We start from the raw sequence: 11,918 nt of genomic DNA on the forward strand, positions 1-11,918 counted from the left end.
AATTCCTTTTCTACTTGCTGAAATAAAACAATAACAATGAAATAACTGATGATCACTATCATGTAGCCCTAAATCTTCGCTTCCAGGACAAACACCCACAGTCCCTTCAACCAATCAGCCTGATCTCCTCAGCACTAGGACAGCAGTCTTCCCCTCCTCATCCAACGGCTGTGCTTCTTAAAATGCGGCGCTCTGAAATGAAAGCAATTGTGTTTGATGCTTTTGGAACCGAAACAGCAAAGGTGAGTGGAAGCAACTGCCAGCTCCTATCTGCAACACTATGTAAACATTTACAGTTGAAAAGGGAGTTAGAGGACCCTGACTTTCCAGTTCATATATTTAGAGTTAGAAGACACTTTAAAATCCAACTTTCTCATTTTACAAATTAGGGAAGTGAGGTACAGAGAGGAAAAGTAACTTGCATAAAGCTATAGGGGAGTAAACTGCAGATCTGCATTTTGAACTGAGAGAAATTAATATTATAACATTATATTAATAATTAATTATTAATAACGAACCACCCTTTTCCCTTAATTTTCTGTAAAGGCCCAACTCCTGTTAAGGTTTGTCAGTCTCTAAAGGACATGGCTTGTGTGGGATGCCACTCAAATTAAAAAAAAAACAAAACACAGAGGTGTCCAAGGAGAAACAGAAAGTTAATTTACTATTATTATTTCAAATCTCGAGATTTGGGTGTCCCTCCACCAGTATGTTCTGATGAGGGGAGACAAAGACACAGAAACAGAAAGCCAGGTTAAACAGCCCTAACGAATAAATTCCCCCTCTCGCTAGCTGTCCTTTAGCCAGGCCACCATGGCAGAAAGATGGTTTAAAACTGTTTTGGAAGGTCTGAGAGACTGGATAAGACAATGGGGATAGATAATGGAGGGAACTGGAAGGCATCTGAGTAAGGTCCTTTCAAAGGGAGATAAGGGGAGTAGATAAGGAACCTTTTAAGGGTTTTCTGGAGTCAGATTCTTTTTAGGGGCAAAGGTGCATCTGAATAAGATTAAAAAGTAGGCTAAGGCTTAACAACTAGAGAAATTTTAACTACTGATATATGGCACTAAAAAAAAAACCTTACAGAAATCTATACTTAACCCTATCCTACCTTCTGAACTCATTACCAGATTTAGGATAGTCTTACCCCAAAACCTTAATTACACTGAGAAGTCTTCACCAGGGACATCCCATACAGGCTGATTGATGAAATTGTTTCTAGCCTTCAATGAACATGATTTTCAGCAGGACATCACTCAACTAGGAGACCTAATTTCTGTTTACAGTATAAACAAAATCGAGTCTGGGCAAGTCCTTAACACCAGGGAAAGGAAGCCCTGTCCTTGATCTCCTCTATTAGAGTTTAGAGTGACCTAGCTTTTGAAGGAACAAACCAGTCAGACTTGGCTGGATGGAAACTGCTTCCCCAGCCCAGACTGCTGTAGGCTGCCGAGTATCATGATCAAGCTATGTTCTCAGCAGAAGGAGCTGAAGACCACCTCCTCATTAAATGTCTACCAATCAAGGCTGATTTCCACTTGTCAGGGGAATTCCCTTTCAGAAGGGATTTAAGGCATTGCAGGGTCTCCTTTAGGGTCTGTGATTATGAAGAGAAACCACTGACCATCAACTTCATTGATTGCTGGCTGGCCTAATTAATACATTGATTGTTAATTACCCAGAAACTCTTTCATTTGGAGTTTTCATTTGTCTCAGAGCCCAGGTCCTTCTGAATCCAAATCCAGAGCTATTTTCATTGTACCATGTTGCCATACTCTTTCTCTATAATTAGACCAAGGCCACAACTGAGTCTATACACACAAACATTCATAAGAGCACTCTTTGGGGGTAGCCAGGAACTGGAAACAAACTGAATTCTCACTGTCAGCCATTACTGAGGTTCATTCTAAGAAAAATAAACAAAATTAAGCTGCATGTGCATGTTTATTTCTCTCAAAGTTTGGGGGACATGCATATGGAGATATGCATCAGAGCTCACTGTGGAAAATGAGCCCAAGGAAGGACAGACAAAGGAGCTCTTAGATCTTCAGAGTAATTCCCTCTCACCCCTCCCTCCCTTCCTGGCTCAGGTTGCCTGTGTCAGCCAAAATTAGAGTCTCCATAGGTGTTAACCACAACATGAGGAAAGAATTTCTTAATTGGATAGATCGTAAATACAGTAAGATAAGAGAATGTCAAGGTATCAATTGAAATTACAGATCTAGGATGTCTGTGTTTCTTATATCATTAACATGACTATATATAGCGTAACATATGTCTATAAAATACCAAGATAAGAAAAAGTCCCATTATTCAAGATAGTGTCTGGTTCAAGGTGTCCTGCCCTGGACAGTCATAAACAGAAGAAGGCTTCTGATCAGCTTCATCCAGCCTTGTAGTTGCTGACACAGAAAGGAGCATTTTGGGTTCACTCTGAGAGCAAAGCAAAACATGTCTGTTATGCCAGAACATACAAGGCATTATGGTAGGTTAAACTCAGAGTGGTCCAAAATGTCTCTCCTGATTGGCCAATCCAGGTTGTAGGCCTTTCTGAGGTCTTAGGGGTTCAAAATGATTTGGGGAGGGGTTCACATCACCAATAAAGAATGACTACCAAAAAGTAGCATATGAATATAATAGACTTATTATACAGTAAGCAATGACAAATGTGAGTAATTCAAAAAAGCAATGAAAAATGTAGTGTGAAATAAGCAGAGCCAACAGAACCTTATACACAAAAAAAATCATTAGAAAAGATGCCAAACTCTGAGAAGCTGAATAAAATGTTAGCACTTCTCAGAAGATGGAGACCATAACAACAGGTATTTTTGTGTAACTGGGTTTCTTTGGTATAAAGGAGGATAAAATTTGGAGGATGAGGAAGATTTTTTCCAGAAATGACTGTGGTGAAATAGCAAAAAGCATTATAGAAAAAATAAAACAGCCTTTTTAATTGCTCCCTAACTACTCATTTACCAATGTATTCTAGGAATGTGTCAGAATTCAAAGTCACTGGCCTAGCTTTTGCAGAGTCTACTCTCCTTTTTGAAACTTGGCACATATCCCCTTTTCCAGTGCTGTGGCACCCCTCCCCATTTTCCAAGATTTTCCAGGGATACATGATAATGGCCAAGCAATTAAACACCTTATATAGCCCTATCAGAACAGCTAATTCCTGTTTGTCTCCTATTTTGGGTATCCACTTCTTATTGTCAACTTTTGGGCTCTCACTCCCACACCTAAACATGGCTCTCCCTATTCTCTGATCTCTTCCTTGCCTCCAAACTAGGTTTTGAAATCTTTATCACTAGAATCATTTCTTTCAGGGCTTTGTTGTCTCTCTACTATTTTTTTTACACTATTCTATTTCTTTTTTTTTTTTATTAATCCTCCACTAATGGTGCTTAAAAACATTTTTATTATCACGATTCATTATGCTTCAAGTCAATCAGCTATTAACAATTATAGTTGAGTCTCAAACACAAGCCTTCTGGTCTTCTTTTCATTATACTCTGCTGCTGTTTACTCTCTAATTCAATTTACTTTAACACAGCACTTCCCCAAAAAGCACTTAAGTCTTAAATCTCTCTTATACATTAGATAAAAAAGGTATGACACTAACAGGGTACCTGGAAAGAGGACCATCCACAACAAAAAAGATTCTTCTCATTCTTCCTCCTCCAGTCCCAGCAAGGAGGGCCACCCTTACAAAAAAAAATCTATTTTCTAACACCCCCCCCCAAAAAAAAACCCAAGGAAAATAAAGAAAAAACAATTAAAAGCATATAGTCTGTATTCAGAGTTCATCAGTTCTCTCTCTGGAGGATAGCATATTTTTTCACTGGTCCTTTGACACTGTCTTGGATCATTAATAGGAGTAGCTAAGTCTTTCACAATATTTTTACAATATCACTGTTACCGTGTACCATTCTCTTTTGGTTCTGTTCCCTCCATTTTGTGTAAGTTCATTTAAGTCCTCCCAGGTTTTACTGAATTCATCCCTTTGTAATTTCTTAATGCACCAATAGTATTCCATCACCATTATATATGCCACATCTTGTTCAGCCATTCCCCAATTGATGAGCATCCTTAAATTTCCAATTCTTTGCCACTACAAAAGAGCCAGGGCGAGTGGGAAGGGGTCAGGCAGAGTCAAGACAGCAGAGAAAAGGCAGGTACTTGGCTGAACTCTCCAAATTCCCTCCAAACAACTTTAAATCACACCTCAAAATGAATTCTGGAGTAGCAGACCCACAAAAGGACAGGATGAAACAATTTTCCAGCCGAAGTTAACTTAGGACTACAGGAAAGGTCTGTCTCACTCTGGTAAAAGGGAAGTGCAACCTAGCACAGGCAGTGTCTGGGCAAGCCAGTGGGAGGACACTAAGTCCCAGAACTGATCAGAAACTAAGGCTCATGGGCCTAGCATAGCAGGCCACCCCTGGTCCCAACACAAGTAGCCCAAGAGCACAGCTCAACTTTAAAAGTCAAGGCACAGGCTGGAAAATGAGTAAAAAACAAAACAAAACAAACAAACAAAAAATCCTTGACCACAGAAAGCTATTGTGGCAACAGGGCCGATTAAAACACCAACTCAGAAGAGGACAATAATATCAAAATCCCAACATGTGAAACCTCAGAAAAATACAGATTAGTCTCAAGTCCAAAAAGAACTCCTAGAAGAGCTCAAAATATGTTTTTAAAATCAAATAAGAGGGGGCCGCTAAGTGGTGCAGTGTATTATGCTGGTAGCATAGACTACCAGCCCTGGATTCAGGAGGACCTGAGTTCAAATTCGGCCTCAGACACATAGCACTTACTAGCTGTGTGACCCTGGGCAAGTCACTTAACCCCATTGCCTAACCCCTCCCCCCCAAAAAAAATCAAATAAGAGAAACAGAAGAAAAATTGGGAAAATAAACAAGAGTTATGCAAGAGAATCAAGAAAAGAGAGTTAATAGCTTGGAAAAGGAAGCACACAAAATGAAAAAAGATGTACAAAAATCCACTGAAGAAAACAACTGCTCAAAAAGTAGAATGGACTAAATGGAAAAGTACAAAAGCTCACTGAAGAAAATAATTCCTTAAAAATTAGAATTGGGTATGCTGAAGCTAATGACTTCATGAGACATCAAGAATCAATCAAATAAAATCAAAAGAAAAAATAGAAGAAAATGTGAAATATCTCACTGGAAAAACAACTGACATGGAAAACAGATCCAAGAGAGATAATTTCAGAATTACTGGACTACTTGAAAACCATGATCAAAAAAGGAACCAGGACAGCATCTTTTAAGAAATTATCAGGGAAAACTGCCCTGACATCCTAGAACCTAGGGCAAAATAGAAATTGAAATAATCTACTGATTATCTCCTGAAAGAGATACCAAAATGAAAACTCCTATGAATATTTTACAAATTCTAGAACTCTCAGGTCAAGGACAAAATATTGCAAGTGGCCAAAAAGAAACAAGTTAAATATCACAGAGCCATGGTCAGGATTACACAGGACCTAGTAGCTGCTACATTAAAAGATCAGAAGGCTTAGAATATGCCATTACAGAAAGCAAAGGGGCTTGGATTACCACCAAGAATCAACAAACTGGCAAAACTGAGAACAAACCTTCAGGGGAAAAAAATGGACATTCAATGAAATAGAGGATTTTCAAACAATCCTGAAGAAAAGACCAGAGCTAAACAGAAAATCTGATTTTCAAATACAAGACTCAAGAGAAACATAAAAAGGTGAAAAGGAAAGAGAAAATATAAGGGATTCAACTATTTATATCCCTACAGGGGAAGATGACACTTGTAACTCTTAATAAGTATATCACTAGTGGGCAGTTAGAAGGAGTATATACATTGAGGGTGTGGGTATAAGTTTACCTTTGATGGGACAATATTTAAAAAAAGAGTAAGAAAGTGGATTTCACTGGGAGAAGAGAGAAGGGAGAGGCAGAATGAAGTAAATAATCTCACATGAAGAGGTACAAAAAACCTATTATAGTGGAGAGAAAGAAGGGAGGAGGTGAGCATCCCTTGAACTTTATTCCCATTGGATTTGGCTCACAGAGGGAATACTATATACAAAAAGAACTGCTATATAAATAAATCCTTTTCCCATTTCTTGCATCTCTTGGACACAGTGGTACTGTTAGGCCAAAGGGTATGCACAGTTGTATAACCTTTTGGGCATAGATCCAAATTGTTCTCCAGAATGGCTGAACTAGTTCACAACTCTACCAACAGTACATTAGAGCCTCAATTTTTCCACATCCCTTCCAGTATTCATCATTTTCCTTTTCTGTCATGTTAACCAAGGTGACAGATGTGACTTGGTACCTCAGAGTTTTTTAAATTTGCATTTCTCTAATCAGTAGTCATTTAGAACACTTTGTCACATGATCTTCGATAGCTTTGATTTTGTCTGAAATCTTCCTGTTCCTATCCCTTGACTGTTTATCAACTGGGAATGGCTCTTACTTTTATAAATTTGACTCAGTTCCCTGTATATTTGAGGACTGAGGCCTTTATCAGAGAAACTTGATGTTGACAGTTTCAGCCAGTTTCCTTTTTTCTTTCTAATTTTGGCTGCATTAGTTTTGCTTATGCAAAATCCTTTTAACTTAATGTAATCAAAATTATTCATGTTACTTCCCATGATTCTCTCTCTTATTTGGTCATAAATGCTTTCCTTATCTGCAGATCTGACAGGTACATTTTTCCATTCTCTAATTTGCTTATGATATTACCCTTTTATGTCTAAATCATTTATCCATTTTTAATCTTATCTTGGAATATGCTTGTCTATGCCCCATTTCTGCCAATTGTTTTCCAGTTTTCTCAGTAATTGTCAAATGGGGAATTATTAAACCAACAGCTTAAATCCTTGGGTGTATCAAACACTTGATTACTACGGTCATTTATTATTGTGTATCTAATCTATTCTATTGATCCACCAGTCTATTTCTTAGCCAGTGCCAGATAGTTTTGAATATCATTGCTTTGTGATATAGTTTGAAATCTGGCATTGCTAGGCCACCTTTTTTTATTTTTTTTTTGGTCAATTTTCTTGATATTTTTGATCTTTTGTTCTTTCAGATGGGTTTTATTATTTTTATAGCTCTATAAAATAAGTATTTGGTAATTTGATTGGTATGGCACTGAATAAATAAACTCAGGTAGAATCATCATTTTTATTACACTGGCTGGGCTGTTCGACCCATGAGCAATTGATATTTCTCCAGTTTTTTAGATCTGTCTTTGTTTGGAAAGTGTTTTGTAACTGTGTTCATATAATCCTTGATTTTATATAGGATTTGATCCCTTAGGAAACAGATTCATAAGTATTTTATATTATCTGCAGTCATTTTAAATAGAATTTCCTTCTGTCTTTCTATACTGTTTCGTTGGTAGTATATTGAAGTACTGATGATTTATGTGGATTTACTTTAAAACTGCAACTCTGCTAAAGTTCATCATTGTTTCAACTCATTTTTTAGTTGATTCTTGAGGGTTTTCTAAGGCTACTATCAAATCATCTGAAAAGAACGATAGTATTGTTTCCTCATTGTTTATTTTCATTCCTTCCATTTCTATGTCTTGTCTTACTGCGATAATTAGCATTTCTAGAGTACTATTAATAACAGTGGTAACAATGGGCATTCTTGCTTCACCTCTGATCTGACTGGGAAAGTTCAAGCTTATCATAGATGATACTTGCTCTTGGCTTTAGAAAATTACTACTTATCATATGAAGAAAGACTCCATTCATTCTTACGCTTTCCAGTGTTTTAATAGGAAAGGTGCTGTATTTTGTCCAAAGCCTTTTCTGCATCTATTGAGAAAATCACATGATTTTTGTTGTTTTTGTTATTGATATAGTCACAGACTACTTTCTTAATCATTATTATCTCCTTTAATGATTGGAAACTCAGGTCCAGGTTCCAGAATAGTTATGGCCTAAAGCAATGGGTGCCAGTGTTTCCCAAATAACTCTTTACTTCAAGTAACTACAGATGGAATCTGCTTTGTTCTTATGTCAATCCTTACAATGCCTCAGGTTACTCACACCACAGTGGCAGAGGGCTATCACTCCAAGAGGAGCTTTTCTCTTATTCTTTTCTTTTGTTTCATCCATTATAGAACTTAAAGACAAAGAATTCCACATTTATGCAAAGCCTGATAAAATAATTCTCAATAATGATTCTATTGATTACAAAATGCAGGCTGAAATCCTCAAACTAATGAAAATAAATATCTTAAAAGAATACAAGGGTAAAAGGTCCAAGTCTAAAGACCCAGGGGATCCAAAACTGTATAAAGGAGGGTAAAGAATACCATCATATTAATATAATTCGAAGAAGTATATACTAGGCCCCAATGATTCCAAACTGTTCATCAAGCTTTTCATAATTGTTGTGAGTTTGTACAATATCATAGCTAAGAAGTATCCTCTGTCCATCTTTCTCCTTGTGGGCAATTTTTTTTTTAATTAAAAAAATTTTTTTTTGCTTTTTGGTGAGGCAATCAGGGTTAAGTATCACACAGCTAGTGTCAAGTGTCAGAGGCCAGATTTGAACTCAGGTCCTCCTGACTCCAAGGCCTGAGCTCTACCCACTACTTCACCTAGCCACCCTTTGTAGGCAATTTTTTAATGTTACTAGTCATCACTTACAAAAGTGCTTAACTGTGCTTGGTTTTCCTCTTCATTTTATGTTATAAATACCAGAAGCAATTTTTTGTTATCTGATCCCCAAGAAATGACAGAGGGATCTGTGTGAGTCTGAGTAAAGCCTGAAAGACTTTAAACATGAAATCAAGAGCGAAGGAGGTAGGAAGGGAAGCAAACAAGCATTTATTAAGCATCCATTTATCAAAAAATTTATATCTCTAAACATTTACATCAATAAAAGACAGAAAGAGCAGCTCAATAAATTTGGCATGTAACTAATAAAAACTAGGGAAAAAATGAATTAAATATCCTAAAATTAAAAATCAAAACAGAAATCCTGAAGATCAATGGACAGATTTAAAGTAAAATTTAAAGCAAAAAAGCCAATGAATGTGGGCAGCTAGGTGGTGCAGTGTACAGAGCACCCACCCTGAAGTCAGGAGGACCTGAGTTCAAATCCAGCCTCAGACCAAACACTTGACACTTACTAGCTGTGTGACCCTGGGCAAGTCACTTAACCCCAATTGCCTAAAAAAAAAAAAGCCAATGAACTAATAAATAAAATCAAGAGCTGGTTTAATGAAAAACCAATAAAATAAATAAGTGGGTTAGTTTGATTTAAAAAAGGATAGAAAACACAATTAGCAGTATCAAAAATGAAAAGGGTGAATGCATTGCCAATGAAGATGACATTAAAGCCATTATTAGAAGCCATTTTGCCTTATAATATGCCAATAAAACTGACAATCTAAGTGAAATTGAATTTTTACAAAAATGTAAATTGCCCAGATTAACAATAGAGGAAATAAAAAACTTAAATAACTGTATCTTAGAAAAGTAAATTGAACAAGCCATAAATGAACTAGCTAAGAAAAAATCCCCAGGACCAGATGGATTTTCAAGTGAATTCTACCAAACTTTTAAAGAACAATTAATTCCAATACTATATGGAAAAAAAATTGGTAAAGGAATCCAGCCAAATTCCTTCTATCATATAAATATGGTTTTGATAACAAAACTGGAGAGAGCAGAAACAGAGAAAGAAAGCAATAAAACTAATTTCCTTAATGAATACTGAGACAAAAATTTTTAAAGAAAATGTTAACAGATTACAGCTATATATCTATATCTATATCTATATTTATATATGTATATGTATATAACAGAGATCATATATTATGACCAATGGTCATAATTGACCATGTCAGTAACAAAAAACAACAAAAATCATATGTTCATATCAATAGATGCAGAAAAGGCTTTTGAAAAAATGTTAACAAAAAACCACACGTCTATGAGACATGTGTTACAACTGAATTTATTACAAGAGAAATGAACATGCATGAGGAGCTCCTATGCCAAGCACAAAGAAGTTCACAATCTAGACAGAAGCTTGAGTTACAGAAGGAGAGGGAGGTCCCACAGGAGGAATAGAGGGCAATCCCCTCCCAAATGGGAGTGGTATGAGAGGAGAAAGGGAGCAAAAAGGGAGAGGATAAGTAAGTAGGATGGCAAAAGCAGCATTCTTTTCCCTTCGGAACTTCTAGACTATGAAGACATGAGGGTCTGCTCATCTACACGGGTCCCAGCTGTACAAACAGTTTGTCAGCCTGATGCATACTCACTGGTGGCTGTCTTGTAGCTGGTTTGACCCTCAAGGATACACTGAGAATCCAGCGAAAGGTGCAAGAAACAAATAATGTCAGCTGGGTGGTAGGGGTGTGTGTTCATCCTGGACTCATTCAGGGCCTCCTGCATACCCTAAGTCCAATGTTTATGAAAATATAGGAACTCAAGAAGACAAGTTGGCTTCAAGGCAACAAATATAACACCCAGTCCTACTAAAAACACTAGAGAGCATAGGAATAAATGGAGCTTCTCCTAAGATGGTAAGTAGTATCTATCAAAAACCAAGGGCAGGCATTATCTGTAATGGGGATAAACAAGAAACCTTCCCAATAAGATCGGGGTGAAGCAGGGCTCGCCATTACCAAGACTTTTATTCAATATTGTACTAGAAATCCTGGCTACAGTAATAAGACAAGAAGAATAAGGCAACAAGGAAACAAAACTATCACATTTGTGGATGATATGAAGGTATACTTAAAAGAACCCTAAAAATAATGAAAAAATTAGTTGAAACAATGAAGAACTTTAGCAAAGTTGCAGGATATAAAATAAATCCCCATAATCATCAGCATTTCTATATAGTACCAACAAAGTCCAGCAGTAAGAAAGAAAAAGAAATTCCATTTGAAATAACTGCAGAGAGTTATAAAATACTTGGGAGTCTATCTGCCCAGACACATTTAGAACTATATGAACATAATTATGTAACACTTTAAACTCAAATAAAGACAGATATAAACAACTGGAGAAATATTAATTGCTCATGGGTAAGTTAAGCCAATATAACAAAAATGACGATTCTACCTAAATTTACTTATTCAGTACCACGCCAATCAAACTATCAAAGAATTTCTTTAGACAAAGAAAAAAATTTATCAGGAAGAACAAAAGATCAATAATATCAAGGGAATCAATCAAAAAAAATGTGAAGGAATGCAGCCTAAGAGAAAGAGATTTCAAAATCTATTTATTCACTCTATTATATTAATCATCAAAACAATCTGTTAAGGGCAAAGAAATACAGTGGTTGATCAATGGAATAGAATAGGTACAAAATATACAGTAAATGACCATAGTAATCTAATGTTGGAAAAAAATCCAAACTTTGGGGGAAAGAACTCACTATTTGACAAAAACTTCTGGGAAAATTGCTGGGGGGAGGGGAAGAATTTGGAACTCAAATCAAAAAATAAGTGTTAAAAAAAACCCAAAGTAAATGTAAGATAATTTTTTTTTTGTGTGGGAAGAAGAAAGATGCTCTCTATGGCATTTTTAAAACTAATTATATGACTCTCTGATACCCACAATCCCTAGTGTTACAGCACAGGACAAAGACACCTATCCCAAGGTCTCTGGCCTGAGATGCTATTTGAGGAAAGCAGCAAGTGGCACTCACCTTCCCGGGCCTGGCTGTCAGGGCAGAAGCCATTCCCTCTTCCTCCAGGCTGTCCTCCTGGGGCAGAGCAGAGGCCACAGAAGGGAGAGCTGGGGAGGACAGAAGAAGCAGGAGAAGGAGGGGTCACTCTGGGGGTCTGCCCTGCTCAGACCGGACATACGAGAGTTCATCCTCTGAGAGGCTCTTGGCACAAGAGGAAGGAGGGCACCCTTGGAAGGG

At 37.0% G+C, this 11,918-nt stretch overlaps 1 protein-coding gene across 1 annotated transcript in view; it reads right to left on the bottom strand.

Annotated features, from left to right (window-relative positions):
- LOC110203475 (uncharacterized) overlaps positions 1-11,918 on the bottom strand; it is a 32,240-nt gene that overhangs the window by 19,805 nt on the left and 517 nt on the right. Inside the window, exon 2 of the mRNA XM_020979981.2 lies at positions 11,700-11,788. Within this exon, the coding sequence (XP_020835640.1) occupies positions 11,700-11,732 (33 nt within the window). The 5' untranslated portion in view covers positions 11,733-11,788. The remainder of the gene's footprint in view (positions 1-11,699; positions 11,789-11,918) is intronic.

The sequence above is a fragment of the Phascolarctos cinereus genome, unplaced genomic scaffold, assembly GCF_003287225.1.
Source record: "Phascolarctos cinereus isolate Bilbo 61053 unplaced genomic scaffold, phaCin_HiC Scaffold_2;HRSCAF=192, whole genome shotgun sequence".
NCBI classification, from domain to species: Eukaryota; Metazoa; Chordata; class Mammalia; order Diprotodontia; family Phascolarctidae; genus Phascolarctos; species Phascolarctos cinereus.